This window comes from Camarhynchus parvulus, chromosome 2, assembly GCF_901933205.1.
Source record: "Camarhynchus parvulus chromosome 2, STF_HiC, whole genome shotgun sequence".
Lineage (NCBI taxonomy): Eukaryota > Metazoa > Chordata > Aves > Passeriformes > Thraupidae > Camarhynchus > Camarhynchus parvulus.
In genome coordinates this window covers 114,889,069-114,911,745 of record NC_044572.1, presented here as the reverse complement: position 1 = coordinate 114,911,745, position 22,677 = coordinate 114,889,069, and the positions used below count along the sequence as shown (strand labels likewise).

The 22,677-nt window shown below is 39.0% G+C and overlaps 1 protein-coding gene across 1 annotated transcript in view; it reads right to left on the bottom strand.

Annotated features, from left to right (window-relative positions):
• The window catches only part of RAB2A (RAB2A, member RAS oncogene family), a 43,165-nt gene that overhangs the window by 19,608 nt on the left and 880 nt on the right, over positions 1–22,677 (bottom strand). The window contains exons 2-3 of the mRNA XM_030967307.1: positions 11,432–11,503; positions 7,957–8,024 (exon numbers count right to left, since the gene is read on the bottom strand). Coding sequence (XP_030823167.1) covers positions 7,957–8,024; positions 11,432–11,503 — 140 coding nt within the window. The remainder of the gene's footprint in view (positions 1–7,956; positions 8,025–11,431; positions 11,504–22,677) is intronic.

The window sequence follows — 22,677 nt, the reverse complement described above, 5'->3', positions numbered from 1 at the left end:
TCACCTGACACATTAAGATTGCCTGTTACACCTTCATAAATTCCATCCTGACACGTGAAATTGTTCATCTCCCTGAGTAAATTAATCATGATCAAGCAACATTGTCAGAGGTCCTGGCAGATCTCACAAAAATGTATGAATAGTGAATTCTTAAAAGAATCACATACAGAAGTTCAGTATATAAATACTGAAAATACTGTAATAATTTTGTGTCTCACTTGACAATGGTGAAATTTAAATATCACTGCTTCCTTAAGGAAAGGGTGGAAAATGGTACCTCCTTTGGTGAAGGGATCACATTTTCCATACAGCAATAATGAATTTATGCTTACATATACCAATGGACAACACAAACTCAATTCCCTTTCATTCTAAGCAAAAGAAAACTGAGTTTCTGGAAAGAAGCTCCACAATATTAATGTTTGTTTTACCCATAACATAAAAATGTATTATATAATAGAAACCCCTTACATGTAAAAATTTACTGGCTATTTTAACAGTATCATTCTGAATGAGATCTAGGTCAATATAGAGTCAATATAGGGTTAGGCATGCAGCATACATTCCACAGCTTTTTTTTTTTTAAAGCATCATTGTTACTTTACTTCTTCCTCTGACAGTTTTCTCTGTCCACTTCCCTTTTTTCCAAGGGGGACAAGCTATTTCAGAAGTCAAAAGAAGTCAAAACTGAAAGTCAGTCTAGGCTATTAGCCAAAACTGACTTAAAAAATGTCAAGTGTACTGTAACTATACTTTATCAGTCTCAGAAAGAAGGACCTACCCAAGTTAAGATGCTTGTTACAAGGAGCAACAGAGAGAAGCAGCAGCATAGAAGCTCAGTATAAATTAGAATCAGCTTCAATATCAGAGAAGGGCTCTTTATCTTAAATATGGTTTTGTTATTACCATCCCCTTCATGTTCCTGCAAAATCCAGCACTTGTTTTTATCTCTCTTCCATATTAAAAAGTGTTTTCTCACAGAACAGTTGAGGCGGGAAAGGGACCTCTGGAGGTCCCCTACTCCAACCTCCCTGGCTCAGGTAGAGCCATTCAAAGCAGACTGCTGAGTTCCATGTCCAGATGGTGGGGGAGGCAGGGGGCTGTGGTGTTAGGAAGGGAAGGGGCAATAGTCAGGAAACAAATGCTAAACAGGGTATTTGCCAAGGCCATATTACATCCAGTACAGGTGACACAAGCTTTTGCTCATGACAATTCCAGGATATATCCACTGTCAGAGTTACACTGCAGTGGAAATGGGAAGATGGAGGATGTTTCTGGTAACAGTCAGACCTGACAGCTACTTCACACACAGAAACTCCAGCTCAGACATGGCTGCCTGCAGGAACCTAGAACATGCATCCTATCTCTTCAGACAAACAGATGCTAGGTCTGACATGAGTAGTTCACTTATCATGAAAAAATGTGAGCCTCTGATAAACAAGAAATGTTTTAAGTGCTAAGTAACATTCTTTTCTGGCTGTTTTCTACTCTGTTAGCTTTTACAATTCATACCATAATGGTTCACAGAAACAAGCAAACTTTCTGATAGCAGAGACTTGTCTATACAGACAGTTCTAGAAGTCATAGGTCTTCAAGCAAGTACAAAAATCTTCATCCCTGCTTCAACTGCACAGATATATTTATATCCCATGTGCTTTTCAAAGTATACTTCAGTATAGACGCCAAAACACAACTTGAAAGTAACAATGTAAGCAGAACAGGAAGCAAGATCAATCACCTCCGGTCACTAAGATACAAGATTTAGGACCTGTACTAGAGTTTTCAGTAACATTCAAGCTATGCAACTGTTATCATGGACACAGTATCTCTGGCATATTTAAAAAATACTCCAAGTGTTACTGTTTTCTTACATTACAGGAATAAAGATAGTGCAGAAGGTAATCTCACCCCTGAGGAGTTGCAACTGTATTAATTACCAAAGATTAGGAACAGGCCTGTCTTTAACAGGCCATAGCTGTGTCCAATGAGGATGAGTGCTATAAAAGAGTGGGTGAGCTGGTTGAAAAGGGAGTTGGAGTTTGTTGGCTGTGCTGTGAAGAAGGAGTCAGTGCTGCGAGGAGTTGCCCATGAGAAATCATCAAGAAGGTACGGAACTTTTGCAATAAAATGACAACAATTCCCACAGGAAATCTTGGTGTCATTTCCAAGTATGCAGTGTAGTTGCATCAGTTGCAAAATACGCAGGCAAGCCTTTGTTTTCAAAGAGAGTAACCTTCAAGTGCCTTAACTGCACATTTTTGAATCTATAAAGTAAGGGGAAAAATGAAAAGAGCCATAATGCAGGACAAGAAAGTAGTTAAAAAACCAGCACCCACAACAGTGTATCTCCCTAGAAAACAGTTCATTAATTTTGCTGAATTCTCCATTCTCAATGCTGAAGAACTCGTAAAGTTTCTTCAAGGACCAAGTTATCTGAGAACGTCCCAGCAGGCCTTCAGCATCCAAGCTGACCAATAGTTTTTTATTAGCAGGGAATGTTATAGTACACATCCACATGCAATATGAGAACTACAAAACACCTAGCTAGTGGCTCTAGATTCCCTCACTCTGAAAACAGACACACACATGCAGTATGTTCAAAACTGGTGACAGAACATTTCATTCATGTTGCGAATTATTATTTACATGTTTACACTTTCCTACATTACAAAGAAGACTAAAAAGACATCTAAGAAATAACCAACTTGCAAGTGTCACACCACCTGTGACAGCTGCCAGCTGGGAACTACTCCACAAAGTTGATCCCTGGAATAAAATGTTCCAGAAAGAAAAAGGAGCAATACATACCTTTAAATATAGTTTTGGAAGTTATAAATACGTTAACAGCCTCTAAGTCACATGTCAACTTGTTTATACAAATGCATTAATCTTTCTTGCTGTCATATCTCCAGTCCAGAAAACTGAAGAATTTTAAGGTGATTTACTAGCATGTAGGACAAACAGACACAGAAGCAGTGTAAAAATAAAAAACAACCCCTGCTGTTTCCAGCAAAAACATTCCCAAACAAAAACAGAACTAAAAATGCTTATGAAGAAGAATCTATCATAATATATAAAAGTCTCAGAATTTATGTGACAACCTTAGCAAAGTTACATGTTGCTTGAGAATAACCCTGTCAGCATGCAGTAAGAACTGAAATTTCAAGAGGACTAAAGATCTCCTAGGATTAAACTGTACATATGTCTAAATACAGGTAACTTGTACATCTGCTTCTTCTGCTGGTGTTGAATAAATGCTACTTAGATAGCCAAAGCAATTCCCAACACATCACAGAAACAAAGCTTTAGCCTTCCATTACCAGAAATACACTTATAACTTGAAAGAAACTGTATTTGAAACCTTTAGGTTTTAAGTAGCAACCCTCACTAAAATAGGAGTTTTTACTGTGCAAGAAAGTGATTCATGCACTTCCCATTTAAGGTCTTATCCTAAGCAAGAGCTTGCTCTTGTAGAAATCTTGTAATTATTGTAGAAAGCGTGGATAAATCAAAAAACAATTCAGAAAATAACATGCCAATACTATAGTATTTCAATAACCAAATAGATTTAAGCATGACAAATGTTTATGAACACTAAGCTAGAAAGCATATCAAGTTGCCTCAGCTTCCTAAAGTGACATCATGGGTGTGAAGAGTAGCTTAAGCTACTGGCACTGAAGCTCAGATGTTGGTCGTATTAAACAAACAGCAACAGGAATAACTCTTAAACAGGCAGATCTCCCTGTCTCACCCTTCAGTCCACGGATCCAGAAATAAGTTAATCCTCCCACCTGGCAGCGAACACAGTCTGTGACTGATGATCAGACTAGGTTCAGAGACTAAAGTAGATTCTCTGTAAGTTCTTCCTGCAACTTCACAGCAGTAGTGTAACAGAGGGCCATGAGATGCAGCAATATGCATGCAGGTACCATGGTTAAAGAGTCAAACTAGTAAAAATGTAGTAAAAGAATATATCAACTGCCCACAAACATATGAGTATGCTCTGACTACTAAAGCAAGTAGAAAACATCATGAAGTCAATGGGGGTGAACCCTATATCCTAGCAACTGTCAGAGACACGGGGATGAACATTCATTTAATGAAGGAAGAGAACTTTATGTGGTTCTAATAGATCCAAACCAGTTGCAAACACAAGAAAAATATCTTAATTTCCAAGAAGAATTAGTATATTCAGAAAATCTAAAAGGGAAATATGCCTTTAACAATTATGCCTCCAGTCTTCCACAAACATGCTTTTTTATGAAAGCTCTCAACTACTAGAAAATGCTATCAATTCAATTAGAAAGTACACTTGTACGGAAATCAAGAAATTACTTGAAATTGGTTTATAAAAACCAATTATTTCAGATATTTAGTCTGTCTATTTAGTCAGATCTAAGGTGCTATATGAATTAATGTTTTTAAATAATGAATTTCCATGAAATAAAGCTGAAATAGATGCTAAAAATATAGTATTCAAGTACACAGGAAAAGTTAGTATTCATACCAATTTAGAGAACATCAGCATTACTTAGTGTCATCACAGATCAGTCCTACTGCAGTGTCTGACAGAATATCCTCTTCCAATTACTGCTTATTTTTCCTCATCAACAATGACTTGTTAGTAACAGTCAATGCAATACAGAACATCCCCCTCAACAACAAAACCAAGGCCACTGACTCAGCCCGGTAACAAGCCCAGTTATCTCTCTAAACAATGAACTTTTTCTGAGGAGAAGCAATTTTAATATTTCTTAGTGTTATGCTGCTGCCACAAGACAACTAAACTTATCTACACAGCTTATTTAAACTCAAAAAGCTTAACAGCTTCCAGAACAGTCATTTTAATCCTTACTAGCTGCTGTAAAACCACTTCCAGTTCTCCAAAAGTTACATGTGCAGCTGACACCAGCTCAAATACCACACTTCCACATAAGAGTTGCTTAACTTATCATAATAGGCGATTACCAACTAAGCAGTTTGGACAAAAGTATTTCTCCGTCCATCCAGCTACTGGAAGCCATTACTAAGACTAAAGATGCAAGAGAAAAAATAATCTAAAGACACACACACAAACAATTTGGTCCAACACCTCATCTTTACAGACCTAAAAACACTGAAAAGGAATAGTGAAACCCAAAGACTCACAGAGCTAAACACCTGGGCGTGCCACAGCACACACAGCAGCAAGCTTGCAGAGCCCAGCACTGGGGAGATCCAGAACAGCCTGCAGCTGGGAGAGAACAACAGGACACTATTTGCTTGTGCAGACACGAACAGCAGTAGAGCTGAGACTGCTACACACAACATTAAGAATGCAAAGGCCACATTGAGTATCTTTCATGGAATGTAGATTTTTGATTGGGTGCTTTTTGGGGGAGGAGGGGGCTGGGGCTAGGTGTGTTTTTGCATCAGACTAGCAAATACTGGACTACAATTTCTAACAGGAATACATGCATTCCTTAAGCATATCTTCTAGTCTGGCCTCATTCAAAAGGAATTCAGTTTGCGTACTCCCACATCGAAAACAGACTGCAATAAATAGAATTAACTTCTGTAACATGCTCCTAATCCAAACTAGGATGATAATGAAAAAGTAAAATATTATTGAGTTATCATACAAGAAGGACACACAAACAGATCTCACAGACATGCAACAGTGTTAGCTTCAGCTGTCCCTGTAAGGTGCAACATACTCCTGCAGTGAGGTATGCTGCAGCTTCCATGTGTTCCCATTACTACAACAGGGCTTTCCTTGGGGCTGCAGTGATCTGCTAAAGACAACACAAAATGAGCACTGTTGCACAGAAATATCTGGCCAGAAAAACCTGAATTTTAGAGTTTGATTCTCTTAAGCAAGTAAGTCCATTGTTAAGCAATCCAAACAAATTTTATCAAGTTCTCCACTTCTTATGCCTCTCCTCAGGATTCATCCTGTTCAGTGATGGATTAAAAGCAGATGTATAAGGCTAGCACCAAATAAGAGAAGGGCTAGTGCCGTGACTCAGTAAGCACCAACCAAAACCATAAATAGTTCATGTGTTTCCTTAGCAACAGGTGTAAAATGAACCTTCTCTCATCAAACAGAAGTTGCTACAGCTTAATAAATATAGAGATAGCACGAGTAACACCTACCAGTTTTGGCTAACAGAAAACCAAAAAATGCTCAATGCAGATAGAACACAGTAATCTTAGTCATTATGGACATTTGTGTACCTTAACACTCATAAATAAAATATCTCTTGAGAATTACTTCATCAGGTTTCTTATTTTTGCTATTCCTTCAACACCTTTGTACCCAAGATCAGAAATGATACAGTGGAATTCAGATGTGCTGACAAACCAAGACTGGATTAGAACAGAAATATCCTGTGTTTCAAAAATCACACTGCATACAGTTAAACTTTTAACTAAGGCCAGTATACTGTCATTCACTGCATAGAATTTATAAATTAATAAGTACAACATCAGCATACAGTCTACTCAATGGATGAAAGCTTTCAATTAATATTTTTAATTTATGTATGCTACACTTAAGAAGCTAGCCAGAAAAAACTCCCCGCTCAAATAGAATTTATAAATTATAGTCAAAAGCACTTGGGTTGCCATTTTGGCTGGACAATTTGCATGCATTCTAAACAACAACCAGACTGCAAAGAGCCACTGAGTCAGAGGCACCAGGAAAAGCATGACCTACTGAAACACAGCTGAAGTTCATTCGTTATCTAAGGAGATTAACAGAATCAGTTCCAAAGCCGGCAGTAAAATTAGTACTTTTGCCTACAGACAATCTGCCCCAATTTTAGAAAACAAGGACCAATATAGGTATGTAGTCACATGGTCACATTATATACTAAGGGTTTGAATATAAAGCTATTTTTTATGCAGAGATTTACTTGTTTTTTGAACTTAAAAGTACTCAGCCACCTTGACAGTCTGCAATCCACAATTATAATAGTAAAAATGCCCAGAGCAGAAAAAGCCTAAAGTACGCTGGCCATATCTTTCTATGCCTTTTTCTTAGAACTTCCAACGAGGCACAGGTGTTAGGTGCCTTTTCAAGTAAAGAACCTAAAAAATAAGTAAGATCTTACCTATGAAGTTCACGGAAATATTACATTTATTTACATTTTTATATGCACATGCACATATGTAGGCATGTGTATATGAATGTATGTCCCTCCACTGATCTGCTGTACCAAAAAAAGCACATACATGAGGCTAGGGATCATGTACCTGTCAGTTTCTAAAGGTATCCTAAAATGCTTTTAGAAAAGGAAACAGGCAACTCTGTCTTAGGGAACAGTCAAACACATTTAAAAGATATAGCTACCAGTATGAACATCTTAAACTTGCTTCATCACAAGTGTAGACAGTGACGCTGACTGCTTTACAGTAAAGTGACTGACAACACAAGAATAGCCAATGTATGTTCTTAACCTCAAAAGTCAAAGTCTGAATTTTGGAAGGTGTTTTGAAACTTAAAGCATTTACCATTCAGTCGCTTCTTGACTGAAATATTTACTGTCTTGAACTTGTGTTTTTAAGTCTTCTATGAAGTGAGCCATGTGTTTTCTTCTACCTTGGAAATGCAAACATGTCCTCTAGAGAACTCTTGTTTAAAGGTAGCAGACACATCACAATTTCACAAAGAAAGACTGTTTAGAGAAATGGAAGTTCTTGGTAATATAGAAGACTTTAGCCAAATAGTGAGGCAGTAGAATTCCAGTCTTATAAATCTGACAAAGCTTGAGGAAGTTACAGTGCAAATGCCAAACAATACATCACAACAAGAAAAGGATATATTAGCAAATTTTTAACTTCATAGACACCAAAGAAAGCTGCAAGACAAAGTACATAGTCTATGAATGCTGATGATAGAGAGCTTAGCCAGAATAAAGGAAAAGTGAAAAGTTAGTGGAGCAAAATGTTTAAACAATTTTTATGATTACTTACCGTATCCCATATCTGAAGCTTTATCTGTTTTCCATCAATAGTGATCATTCGAGCCCCAAATTCTACACCTGAACAGATTTTACAAAACATTACATTATTAGCACATATCAGAAAGAAGAATGTCAAGTACTACAAAAGCAAGAACATAAGTTTAAGTTCAGTCAATGCTGTAGGAAAATACTCTCTTTCACAACCTGCTTTTAGCTGATTTTCCAGTAGCTTGAAAAAGCTTTCTAGAAGAAAGGTAACTGTTACTGTCCAAGTGTCTGGGAGGTATTTCCAACAAAGTTTTCCAAACCACTTAGTAGCTCTAGATTAGAGGGAGAAACACACCCCCCTTTGAATGTAAACAGGAAATTGAAGGGTCACAGTTATTTTAACACTTTACCAATGACAGATTGCTGGGGCCAGTTTAGAAGAAATTCAACCTACCGTTCCTTATCAATAAAATGATCTATTAAGGCAGCATACAAAGTCACCTTTGACAAGATAAATTTTATTACTGTATTAATAAAAATCCACCTGCCTTTATGAAAAAAAAAAAAACTTCCAAAATTCTAGCTAGTTAAAGATCAAGTTTTATAACTGAGGGGGGGAAATAAGTGTGTTCCAAATAAACAAAAGTAACTTCTTCAGTGAAAAATTCAGCCTTCTATACCATTTTTAAAGCACTTTTGAGATCATTAACAAAATCAAGTATGAATTGAGGCCATTCATGCAGCAGTGAAAATCTAACAAATGGCTAGAGATAATGGACATATTTAAATACAATCAAGTTTCCATTAATCTATAACCATTATTAAAAAAAAAAACCCTGATCTGCTAGCTGAAATTTTGCTAAAACTGGTCACTGTCTAGATGAGGACCCAAGACTTTCAATTATGCAGCCCTGAGTTGAAATATTCCAGATGTCTTTTCAAGAGCTTGCTTAGAATATTTGAGGGTGCAGTGTTGCTTCCTGTGGAATGACTTCTGGTGAAAGGGGCAGAGATCTCCAACAGGATATTGGAGCCAAATAAAAACCATTGGCCAAAGACCATTGTGCTCCTTAGCAACCAAATAATTTCCAGCAACTGTATGCAAAGAAATTGAAAGAATGGAGGTGGAAAGGCAGCAAGGAGGAAGCAGGTGAATGACACTGCTCTTCCTGAAGTTCACTCCAAAGCCAGGGGAAGGTCCTTGGACTACTACACATGTAAACATTGAAGGTTTTAACTGATCTCAAAATGTGACTATAGAGCTGCTGATTTAAACCCAATGATCATCTTAAATGTTTAGCTTCTGCAAACAAGCCCATAAAAAATTAAAAGGATATTTATTTTATTTCATCAAAATACATGCCAGGAAAAAATACTGAATTGGAAAAACACAAACAATTTGATGGCAAGCTTGTTCTCAAAGAAGGAATAGAAGCTGATCATGTTTACAAAAAGGGCATGTCCTACAGGCAGTGGGCAAAACAGCTAGAATGTTTACAATGGTTTATTTAATCAACACATTTTCAGGACTTTTAATACAACCACTAGGGCATTTACTAGTTAAATTCAACCCACCCCATCGCCCCCACAAGGGTATTCATATGACTTTGAACCCATGTTCTTTATTTATCTGTCTTTCCAAATCAGTTTGGGTAATTGGGAGAACCTGGCCAAAATACACACATGCCCTCACAGTTAAGGAGGCAGTTCCAGCCTCTTCTGATGCTTTTAGGGATGACCTAAAAACAGAGGCCAGACAAAATCAAGGGGAACAAAAAGCAGTTATATTTACTGAAGGGCCTTCAGGTACATTTTGGGCAGAAGAAGGCCCCCCACCTAGGGGCTACACCCAAAACCGGATGACCAGTTGCAGGTTTTCATACTTTTGTAAGTTTGGGCCATTTGCATATTGGGGGTTAATTTTCCAATTACAGCTTCAGGTAATGAACTCAATTACCCCAAGTTTGCTTCCCTCCCCAAATCACTTCTGTTTACATTTTCAGGGCCTGAGACAGTAAGGTGTCTTTGATTTCCAGACCTAGAGAGGAATTGTTTTGTCTGACCAAAATTTGAAAACAGTAGCTAACACTCTATATGGAGTTTAGACTTATACACTTAAGAATTGCAGGATTACAAATACATGAAAAATATAAAAGCTAAAATCCTCCTTCCCTCCTTTTCAAGCAGCTTCCCAGGCTCTATTACTACATCCCTCATTATGTTGCTTCTAGGTTCACCACCTCATCTTACTAGCTTCAATTTCTGCCCTGCTCCCAGATTTCAGCTAACTGTATGCCAAGCCAAGAACTGGCACTACAGCCACCCTGCTGAGGTGAAGCTGTTCCCCAGCACCTATCAGTCTGAGGTGACAGGGCTGCCAAATGCATGAGTGATATATAAGGTGTCATATATTTGGCAGGCCTAAAGAAGAAAGTATGATAATAAGTCAAGCCTCCCTAAAGTACTCAGGCTTTTTATTCAGCCAGCCTACCTGCTGCCAAGACCTCACAAATATCTGAAAACTCATGTTAGCCAAAGAAATTGAACTATACAGCAGGCACACACAAGGTGTGGAAGGACTGTCAGGAGAAAGAGAATTCATCATCAAGCCACCTGATACATTCTGTTACATGAAGAAAATCTGTTTATATTTCAAGCAGCTATTTCAGTACTCCCAAACATAGGAAGCCTACCTACTCCAGGGCACGAACTAAAAATAGAGACTAGGATACATTTTGTGCAAGGATTATGATTAAAGCTGATAGGTTCCTTGAAAGAACATGAACAAGTTGAAAGGTTCTGCAACCTTCTCTGAGACTAGCATCTGTTATGCTTAACATCAAAACTGATCTGCAGACTAAACCTGCCCTAGAATTTACTACAACGCAATTCCTCTTATTTTGTGTGGAAAGATAAATAAAAGTTGGTATTATTTACTGTAGTTAGATCAGAGGCAATGTGTCAACATGTATTCATTTCTCCAGTATCAAATCATGCTGAACACAAATGGTCCACATCCAGTTGAAGAGTTGGGAAAGAAAATCCCTATCCTTTCCAAAAGCAAATACATTCACACTTCAGTCCTCCATTCAAAAGTTAGTCTTCCCAAATGAATTTTTAAAATTCATCTTTAAGGGTAACTTTGCTACAGTTTATCTGTAACTTGTCTTCAAGGTTTTGTGGCTAGGGTACTTTACGTTCCCTAGTGAAAAAATGCCACTTCCATCACCATCAGTGCATTTCAAACTTGTACAATTCTTCTGTTCCTGCTTTTCCAAAGAAACAGTTTAGATACTGCAGCTATGAACTTTTTAAATTGTTTTGCACCCTCCCAATAAAAAACCCCAAACTGACTTTATGAGCTAAAATATACTCATTAGCTAGAGATTCACTGCCACCTTAATACAGCACTTCTGCAGCACAACAAACTCATAAATGCATGCTGAGGTACCCCAACCACTTAACTACTAATACTGGGCAACACAAAAAGGACCTACCAATAGTGAGATCGTGGACTGGTTGAAACCGCTTGTCTGTGAACTGTAACAATAAACATGATTTCCCAACACCTAAAAGAAAGAAAAGAAATAAGTGTTAAACAAATTTTTAAAGAAGTCTGTAAAGGACCAACAGAAATTAATTTAAGGAAATATTACACATTGCTTAAAATTAATTACTGGAACTGAAGGTATTAGATCTCATACTTTGAAGTGTATGAAACTTTTTAATTACAGCTTTAAAAGTTCTAGAAACATCATAGTCAAAGCAGTTATTTTCAAAAATTGAACAAAAATTAATTATTCTTTTGAAAAAAGTAGTTCTGCTTTAAAATTAAGTGGAAAACAAGTTTTCTAACAGACCTTCAAAGTACCATTTTACATCCTCTCTCCTCAATAACTATAGGGCTTGCTACTCCTCACAACCCTTTGTCTGCTTCTCCTTCAGTACTTTCAGCTTTTTCCAAGCTAACTATTTCCTCAATAGCATCAGTCTCCCATCTATCTCTGTATTTATCCACTGCTTACAGCCACTATATGCTGCTGCCCACTGGTCCCCCACAGGCCAAAAAGGACACCAGGAAGAACTTGGCAGCACCTGAGTTTACATTAGTCAGACAGGTAACACAAACACCAACTCCCTCAGACAACTCGTGTCAGAAATCATCATAACTATTTCTCATTACATGGACACTGGTCAGCAAATGGGCAATTTCTTCTGTATGTGAAAGCACAGAAAAGTAGAAGTTAATGCATTCAGCAGGAGTACTCAGACTACCTAGGTTTGTAAATATACTACTTTTTACAGCTAATTTTTCCTTCTTTTACTTGGAGGGGTTATTCTTCCTGTTCTGTGCAGTCAAACTTCACCTTTTCAGCCCTTAAAATTTGACAGCAATATATTTGGTTTAAACTCTGAGCTATTATCACATAACATACTATACTGTAGCATCCAAGTTCCTGCTGTACTTCGTTTTATCTGTCCAGCAAGATACAGCTATTCTAGCCACATACTAGAGGTCAGCAACAACTCACCATAAGAGACATATCTAGTAATAAAAGATAGCAAACAAAGAGATAAGGAAAAGAGCCACACTACTGACAAAAGATACACATACCAGAGGTTTGCATACAATGACATTTGGTCTTTCTAGTACCAAATTCAGCAAAGTTTTTTAGTATGGTTTAATGAGGAAACAAAGCCTACAGAAATATAATCACCACATATCTTATTTTGGACTTTAATTCTAAGACCAGCAGCCAGTTTCAACCAAATCTAACAGAAATAGGAAAGCTGCATTTAGTTTTGTCACAACATGAGTTGTGGCCAACTGATGGCACTCAGATTAATATCCCAAACAAGGCAGCAATTCCAATAGCCTAAGCCAGTTGTTAGTGCTGCTGTCTATTCTCTTTCCTACAGTTTGCTCCTATCCATTTCTCCACACAGCTGAGTTCTGAAGCAATTTCAGTCATCTGCTGGGTTAGCATGCTAATCTGACAAGAGGAGTGACAAAGCAAACAGAAATGGCTTAATGCAGGGTCAGACAAGCCTAAGAGTTAGCTCAAATGAGGGAAAAGAAATGCAGCAGGCAGCAGATCAATAACAGAGTCACATGGAACTGTAGTCCAAGGCAAAATTCGCAGCATCTGCCTTACTAGATTTATTTCTTTAGCTTTCTGGCTTATGATGGCAAGCTGTCAGAACACAAGCAGCTTTGAAGTAGGTATAGATTCTGCCTCTAAAAAATTAGTTAACATAAGAGAAGTTGAGGAGGAGTGGGGGAAAGCACTGCAGGCAAAAAAGAAACAGAAAGGCAGAGTGTGGGAGCTGTAGGGACAGAACACAAAACTGTACGAAACTTTAAAATATTAATAATTCTCCTCAGAGAACAGCTCTTGTCACAGCTGGTGAGCGAGCCTACCAGGGGAGGGACTACACTAGATTTGCTGTTTGCAAACAGAGATGGACTGGTGGGATATGTGGTGGCTGGAGGCCATCTGGAGCACAGTGATTGTGAAATTACAGAATTTTCAATATTTGGTGAAGCAAGGAGGAGCATCAATAAAACTTCCACACTGGACTTCCAGATTTTGGCCTATTCAAGAGATTTATTCAGAGAGTTCCTTGGGAAGCAGCCCTTAAAAAGAAAGGAGTCCAGGAAAGATGGGCATGCTTCAAAACAGAAGTCTTGAAGGCACAGGAACAGACTGTCCCTATGTGCTGAAAGATGAGCCAACAAGGAAAACAACCAGCCTGGATGAGTAAAGAGCTCTTGAAGGAACTAAGGAAAAAAAAGAGGATGTATCACTTTTGGAAGGAGGGTCAGGTATCTCTGGAAATGCTTAAGGGAATTGCTAGGTCATGTAGGAAAAAATTTAGAGAGGCAAAAGTCCACAAAGAACTCAATCTGACCACTTCTCTAAAGGACAACAAAAATATTTTTATAAATACACTAATGGCAAAAGGAAGGGCAAGGACAAACTCTATTCTCTGTCAGATGTGAAAGGGAATTCAGTAACTAAGGATGAGGAAAAGGAAGAGGTACTTAACACCTTCTTTGCCTCAGTTTTCAACAGAAAGACAGGCTGTCCTCAGGACAACTGTCCTCCTGGGCTGGTAGATGGTGTCAGGGAGCAGAATAGCCCCCATTATCCAGGACGAAGCAGTCAAAGACCTGCTGAGCCACTAAGATGCTCAAAGATCTATGGGACCAGATGGGATCCATCTGGTGATGAGGGAGCTGGCACATGAGCTTGTGAAGGTGCTGTCATTTACCATCAGTCCTAGCTCAGCTGGGAGGTCCCAGATGACTGCAAGCTGGCCAGTGTGACACCCATCCACAGGAAGGGCTGGAAAGGAGGATCTCGGAAACTACAGGCCAGTCAGCCTGACCTCAGTGCCCAGAAAGATGATGGAACAGATCATCCTGAGTATCACACAGCACCTACAGGATGGCCAGGGGATCAGACCCAGCCAGCATGGATTTAGGCTGTGGTGTCCCCTTAGATCAGTGCTGGAGCCAGTCCTGTTTAATATCTTCACTGATGATCTGGATGATGGGATGAGTCCACCATCAGTAAACATGCAGATGACACTAAGCCGGATGCATATGCCAATGGACAGTAGGAGGGCTCTGCAGAGAGACCTGGAACGGTTGGATAGGATGGGCAGAGTCTAACAGGGGGAAGTTTAGTAAGTCCAAGTGCCAAATCCTGCATTTTGGCCACAACAACTCCCTGCAGTGCTGGGCATAGTGTGGCTGGACAGTGCCCAGGCAGAAATGGTCAAGAGAGGACTGAACATGAGCCAGGAGTGTGCCCTGGTGGCCAAGAAAGCCAAGGGCATCCTGGCCTGTATCAGGAATTGTGTGGCCAGCAGGAGCAGGGAGCTCATCCTTCCCCTGTACTCAGCACTGGTGAGGCCACACCTTGAGTGCTGTGTCCAGCTCTGGGCCCTCAGTTTGGGAAGGACATTGAGAGGCTTGAGCACATCCTGAGGAGGCAACAAGGCTGGTGAGGGGTTTGGAACACAAACCCTGTGAGGAACGACTGAGGGAGCTGGGGTGTTTAGCCTGGAAATAGGAGAGACCTTATCACTCTCTACAACTCCCTGAAAGGTGGTTGTAGTCAGGCGGGGGTTGGTCTTTTTCTCCACGCAACCCCTGACAGAACAAGAGGACACAGTCTTAAGCTGCATCAGGGGAAGTTTAGGTTAGACATCTGAAAAAAATTATTCACTGAGTGATTGGGCAATGGAATTGTCTGCCCAGGGAGGTGGCAGGAGTCACAATCCCTGGATGTGTTTAAAAAAGACTGGACGCAGGACTCAGTGCCATGGTTTAGTTGATGAGGATGTGTTAGGTTAGGTCATAGGCTGGACTTAATGATCTCAAAGGTCTTTTCCAACCTAGGTGATTATGTGAACAGTGTTTATATACACAGATAACTTTTATATCGCCAATTAAATAAAACTGCCCCATTGGAGAACATAATCACCAGCTCACTTAAAAAAACCTTGAAGTCACACCAGAGATAGCTTTTGCCATTACCTTGCAAAGCGATTTCAGTTTCAATGGATAAACCAAAACCTTAAACCAATCCAATATTCCTGCACAAATCCCACGAACGTTGGAACATTTCACCATTTCAAATTCTAATCAACAAAATGACATTTTATTAGGTATTCCAGCAGCACTAGTTCTCAAGTGGCAATCTGATATTTCTTCTCCTTCTGAGGCTGGTGACCAAGTTGGTTGAATTGAGCCTACAAACACCAGCCTCAGCAGAGTGAAGATGACAGACAAGCACAGCCCCTTTGATGCAGGCCCTGTCTCAGACTGGCACAAGATGACTGCACTTCTAGTCACTCGTCCATAGCAGTCCTTTTAGGAGCAGACTGCAGACTGATGGGCTCACACAGAGAAGGCAAAGAAATAACTAGTTTCTCTTTAATGCCATTCCTGCTGGTTCAGAACCTTCCAACAAAAAACCCCATCTGAAAGCCCCTAAGTTTTGTACTGCTGTTGACTGAAATAGAGGTTTCTTTTTAATTTTATGGTTTTCAGATACTGCACATTTGTATCACAAAAGTTCTTATGAAAATAATTTGTAGCTCAAATCACTTCCAGGGTTTGAGCTAACTCCACTATCATACACAGGAACTTGTATCACAGACAGGAGCTGCATATGAATGTCTGAGTAGTTTACCACCTTGTGACATAAACAGATGCTGCAAAGATCAGTCAACAGGCAGGCAGCTAATTCTATGACATGCAGGTGGTTTAAAATAACTAAAACAGTTAACTCTAAGAACAGAGTGGCTGCTTACCAGGTATCTTGTTCACTTAGCACTGTAAATATTACACCTGAAATGAGGCAGACACTGTGAGAAGTAGCTGAGAACGTCTTGATGACAGTCAATTGCAGAATGCAAAATGGATAGATTCAGTTATTTATTAACCCATTCTCCATTTTACTGCCACAATTATTTTAATATAGCTTCCGATAAAACACCCCAGAAAAAAAAATCTAGTGTTTTCATATGAGAGAGCTTGGATACACTTCAACAACCACAGTAAACAAAAGCTCTTGCTTAGGAACAAATGAAAACAATGGATTATGTGCTCAGAGGGAAGGCAGCTTGCTTCTTTCCAAGTGCCTGTTTTAGGATCCCTTCATTGCTTCTTTGCACTCAAACCACGATGGGAGTAGAACTTGTGCTACAGCAATTTTACCCTCCAGCCCTAAATTCTGAGCCATCACACTGAGTTGATTCTCTAAATTCCTCTGCCTCCCTTAACAGCTTCCTCTTAATCTGGGTGCAACTCTGTAGTCAGTTTTATTAGATAAGGCATTGCCAGAACTTTGCTGTCGTCCACTTTGGCCCAGCTTCAACACAGCCCTTCCTTATATACTTGTGTTTATTTCAGGGCTCAGCAGTAAAGCTACCCTTCTCACTCATACGCAACAAACTACGGATCCAGCACAGTACTACACTCATCCAAAACACCAGTATGTGCATGAGACTACAGCTACAGCAAAGGGAATGGTTATTCTTTTCAGTAAGAGGCTGCACTCATAGCACTTAAAAAAAAAAAAAGCAGCTCTGGAACTGCAGCACAGGTGATGGTACAGCTGAATAAGTCTTTGGCTAAGACAGCTGATTTGCTTCCTTTTCCCCTTCTTGATTCCCTGTGAAGAGGGCAAAGAAAGTTCAGTTACTGGCTGCAGAGTCAGGTGTGTACTACTGAATATGAGGAAAACTTCCAGGCTTTTCTAACCTCTAGACAAAACTCATCAGTGTTCCTTCCACTGATGTTTGCCTTGAAAAGCCGACCTGGTTGAAAACTAAAAATGCGTCAAAAAAGAGGGAAAGAGGGCAGGGGGAGCTTAAGAGTTTCCTTACTTGCTCACCTAAGCACCAGTAAAGCCCCAGAAAGGTGACAGAGGAAAAGAACTGCAGTAGTAGTCCTCTCAACCGTGGAATAAAAACTGAATGCTAAAGAAAAATCTCCTATGTTAATCTGCCTGCTGTCAATGATGAGTAGATTCACTCCTTCCCACACAGCTCCACCTCCTTACCCAAAAGGGCTCTTGCACTCTTTTAAGCATACCTACTATTTGTTTAGTTTTGTTTTTCAAATTATCTTCGTGACCTGAGCTGGCTCTCTGAAGGATCACAGAGACCGTGATGCTGAGAGCTAAGAGGCAGTAGAGCTCATAGTTGAGACAAGAAGTGGTAACAAGGTCTACTCGTTTTGGCAGCAGATAAACCCTGGATTAATTCAACAGTCTCACAGAACTGTTTTTCTTGTACTTGATGGTGATCAATCAGTCCACCACACACAGAGATGAAGACCTACTTCCCTTTGATATCTTGCTCTCACTAATCTTCCTAGATCCAGTTTCCTTCCTTGAAAGTACTCCAGACTGTGGAAAGCACAACCACAAGACCAAATCACATGGTTCAGCCACTAAGTGAAAAGCTAACCTAAAAAGAAGGTACTTTTCTACTGCATTAGTGGGTGGATCCAGATCATGGCAGACTATCAAAGTCACCACAAGGTAAGGGGAGCAAGAACTCCTTCTTTCACATGTAACCAACTATGTCAGCTTGGATGTCCATGAAACCAGTGCCACAATAACAACTGAGCTGAAACAAGCTTCTTGCTTTCTTACCTTCCTTTAGAAAAACAGACAAAAATAAATCTTAAAGATAGCGTAACACAGTTTCAAATAATGGGCAAGATTATATATATGATTATTATATACATACATATTATATATCGATGATTATCTAGATGATACATATAAGAACACAGATTTTAAAACTAACTTTGATTTTAACCAGGTAATTACACATTACAATGTCACAAGATATACACCTCTAACCTGGTTTATGAGATACTTTTAGTTCTTCCCAGTAGTCTGCAGAGCTTCCAGATGTTTCATAAGTCCTTTTCTTATCACAGGCTGCAATTCATTCCCTCTCTCCTCCCTTTTCAACCACAGCAGCTGTATCAAACCCTGGAAAGTGCACTATTACTTTTTCATGGGCCTAGGCATAACAAGACATGAACCTAAAGCAAAGATTTTTCTTAACCTCTTCTCAGTCAGTTATGTCTTAGAACTACCATCAAGTGGGAAAGCTTTATTTAAATTTATTGGAAGGACAAACAAAAACATTCCGAACTGTCACATACAGAGCAAAGGGAGTTCACATATAAATGTAAGCATGGACAAGAACAGAAGAAGAAAAACAGCCTCCAAAATCCTTCACACTGCCTATGTAATTTTGGGAAAAGTAATAAAAATGGCTCTTTTAAAGCTGTTTTAGCTTCAACACTTAAACATTTTCAGTAACATATTTGAAGCCAATGATGTAAATTTTTCCTTTCTACATAACAATTAGCACAAGCATACAAAGTTAAAGGAGCTGTTCAGCTTTACCATATTTCAGTTTGTATGGCACTGCTCCACTGCTAACTATATGTTTTAAAAGTGAGTAAAAATTATTTACAAATAAAATTAAGCTACATTTGAGTCTATAAAAATGAAGTTTCATGTTCTGCATGGTCACAAACCACTTAGAAACTGCCAGCCATTCATAATAATATGGTTTTAGATGAAATTGGAGGTGGGGTTGGGTTAGATTTTTTTGAGTGGCATGGTGTCTGGGGTTTCTTTTAAAGAAAGTGTTAAGAATTAGTACAAGTGTGCACACTAGCAGCCTCATGAAACCATTTGAATGGACATACACTAGTTAACTTCTAAGAGGCTAAGAGGATGTTCTTATACAACACCTAATATCTGCTCTTTTGGGATTAAAGCATAATTGAAAGGGTCTCAAAGAAAGATATAAGTAGTACAGACCAGTACTCTGGTTTTCAGCACAAACAAGTTCTCGAGCTATCAAAGGATATCAACACCAGCTCTGGTGAGATGAAAACCAGTTTAGTCAAGAAGTACTACTACATAGAGAAAATAAGGGCAAAAGACACTAATCATACACATTACTAGCTACTAACAGCTGCTGTTCCAGAGCAAAGGGCAAAGACACTAGAAGTATTTCACAAAGAGGACTGAAAAATAAAGTAAATTTGATTGCTTAATTTCAACATTTGAAAGTCTCGTAGACAAGTGAAATGGTTGACTAGACAGCTTACTTTACTCTAGAGAGCGAGAATTACATCACCAAGCAACTATATTTTCTTTCATCATCACCTCCTAACAGGAATAACTTAGAGACACTCTTGGTCTAGGAGCAGCAACTGTCTGCTGAAATTGAAAGGCAAGTGAAAGTCCATTATGCAAAAAGCTCAGTGAGTTGCTGCAGTAACATATTTAAGAAAAGCAAGTGGACCTGCTCATGGAAAATGCAGGAACACTGATTATACAAACATCATCGCAAAACTAGTACTTGAGGTATCCTATCCTAATGTTCAGGAGCATTCTCTGTTGGAATCTAGCAAGTACACTCTAATAAAAGAAAATTCTGATTAATGTGTATTATTCTGAAAAAAATATTCCAGCTGTCATCTTCACAGAAATCTTGTTATCATTCCCAGTTTATTACCACATGGTACACTGCTAACAAACATATAAGTAAAGATTTTACCATTACATAGAAAAAAACTAAAAGAAAAAAAGACAGACTTTCAGTCACCAACTGCACAGACAATTCTCATATGCCAACAGTATTTATCCTAGAGCAGATCAAAGACCATCTCAACTTCAACTGGTGGCCAAAGGTGGATGTATAGGGAAGAGTGGATGAAGACACCAACTCCTACTGGCAATCAAAATCAAAGACACCATCAACCATAAAGGCAAATGTCTCAGAGGTACAGCCCTATGCAGCATGAATCACTCATGCTTCTAAATTAATTTGCAAACTCCTATAATGCTTTGGAAATAGCCAGATCAAAGGATTGTTCCTTGTAAACTCTCACAGTAGTCAGTATGACACAGTACTTGTATTTTTCTCTTAAAACTCCACAGCTACAGTCCCACTGCTACAATGTAAAAACCACACAGATTTATGGCAATGTTTTTTAGTATCTGGAATACAGCCATACCATTTCAGGTCTCTCCCATAACAGAAAACTAACCAGATCCTAAACCAGTTCCAATTATACAGAACATCATTTTTATATATTTAAAAACTCAGTTAAGAACCAGATTAGGAGCAATTCCATGTTCATAAAGCTACCATGCCTGAAGCACCAGAAAAAGGAAAGAAATCAGTGAATGACAATGACCAATGAAACAGGGAATGCAAAGGGACAAGAACTGTTGAGCACAAGGCAGTCTTGCACAGTCAGTCTCTGTGGTTGTCATTTTAAGAGACTGAGATCATCCTGAGTTCCTGTGTTTAAGCAAATGAAAGCATGAGGAATCACAATTCAGAGAAGGCACATACAGGTGTCTTGTGTAACTCCAGGGGGGTTTCATTGGTTTGCTTATGGATGGCACAACCTACTTTGTTTTTTAGTGCTGAAAGAGGAGCTAAATGTTAACATCAGTCCTCAGCTGAGTCTCTTAGTTTTCTCCTACAGTTTGTTTACAACTAACTGCTGAGTCACCAGGCAGCTGAGGCATTTCCAAAGACTCTAAATCAAATACCAGAAGCAAATTTCTTGATTGCTATTAAATCTACATGGTCTGCAAAGCCAGTGGCATATCTTCACTGGCTGGAACGCTGTGGGAAACCACCATGGGAACTGAAGAGGACAGTCACCATCCACTCTTAATTTCCACTGTCAGAACTTTGGGTTCAATTGCCTTCATCTGAGGAAGAGCAGTAATACCCAGACGACCACCATCATCTTGGCAACTGTGCACAACATATATTGGCTCTTCAGTACTAGCCCATTAGAATACTTAAAAGGCTCACAGGAGATCTAAATAAAAGCAAAACCAACTTACCACTATTGACATATTCAATTCACTTCAAAAATAATCGTTGCAGTAGCTTTAATTAGCTTCCTGTAGCAACTCAAGAATACAAGCCACAAGAATTAAAAAAAAAATAACCAAAAAGCCAACAGCAAAACTGTGAGTCGTTTTCCTCTCTGTTTCCTTTTTCTTACTCTTCTGATATTTGGCTCTTAAGCAGCTGCAACAACTTCAGAAATGACACATCCGTTCTGTATTTCACACTTCAAGCAACACAAATTAAAGAGTGAAGTACAGACCCTTACACTGAGGATATTTCTTTGTAAAAATTTAATCAGTATACAATCAATATACCAAAACAACTGTAAGCTGCTGTCTACCACTTTAGTGACTACAGTTTTTAGAGATGCACCAGAATTGGCTACCTGTTCTGAACTGTCATTCTGAACTGTGCACTACCACCTTGCATCACCCCAGCCTGACAAACCTCTTCTTACTTCTCCTGAATTTGCACAGGTAATATCCTGTCCTCCTGTCCTGGCTTGATGAACTGTCACTCAAGTAAACACTCCACAAAAATCAGAATCTTCAGTTATCATCTACAGCCGAAGGCTTCCAACATGGTCATTTATAGCTGCGATATATTTTAAATGTACACTTAAAAAGCAGAAAAAAGTCACATAGTAATTGCACCCAGTGCATTTAACAACCTCATGTGTAATGCAACTACAATGTATAATTATACTCCACCAACAGATAATTTGGTTCATAGGTATGAAGTATGAAGGCGCCCTCAGAATAGCACCTAAAAAAACAGGTGTGTCATCAAACTTATTAGAGAAGGCATTTAGACAGGTATGAGGAAAACAACAAGGAAAACACACAATACACAGGCACAATGGTTAACTAAGTTAGCTACTTTGTCCTGACAATAGTTTGATCAAAGTATGCTACTCCCATCCATACTAGGCTGAAGAAGCATAAAACATTGGCAAAGGGGCTTCAAGCAGCAATTCCTATCAGCATATGGCTCTGCCAACAGCATTTATAAGCACTGTTATTTATCGCACAGCAGCCAGTAACAAATAAAATGGAGCAAATTTGTGAGAAATGTTCAAGGCTAGGTTGGATGGGGCCTTGAGCAATGTGGTCCAGTGGAAGGTGTTCCTGCCCATACGGGGGAGGGTTGTGACTAGATCATCTTTAAGCCCCAGTCCAATCCCTTGACATTCTGAGTCAATATGTTTTTAAAAAGTGACAAGAAACATCTGGAAAAGCAGTGGTGTGTGTACATATATACACATAAAAAAGAGTTCCCTTTAAATTAGACTGGAAGAGTCAGGGCT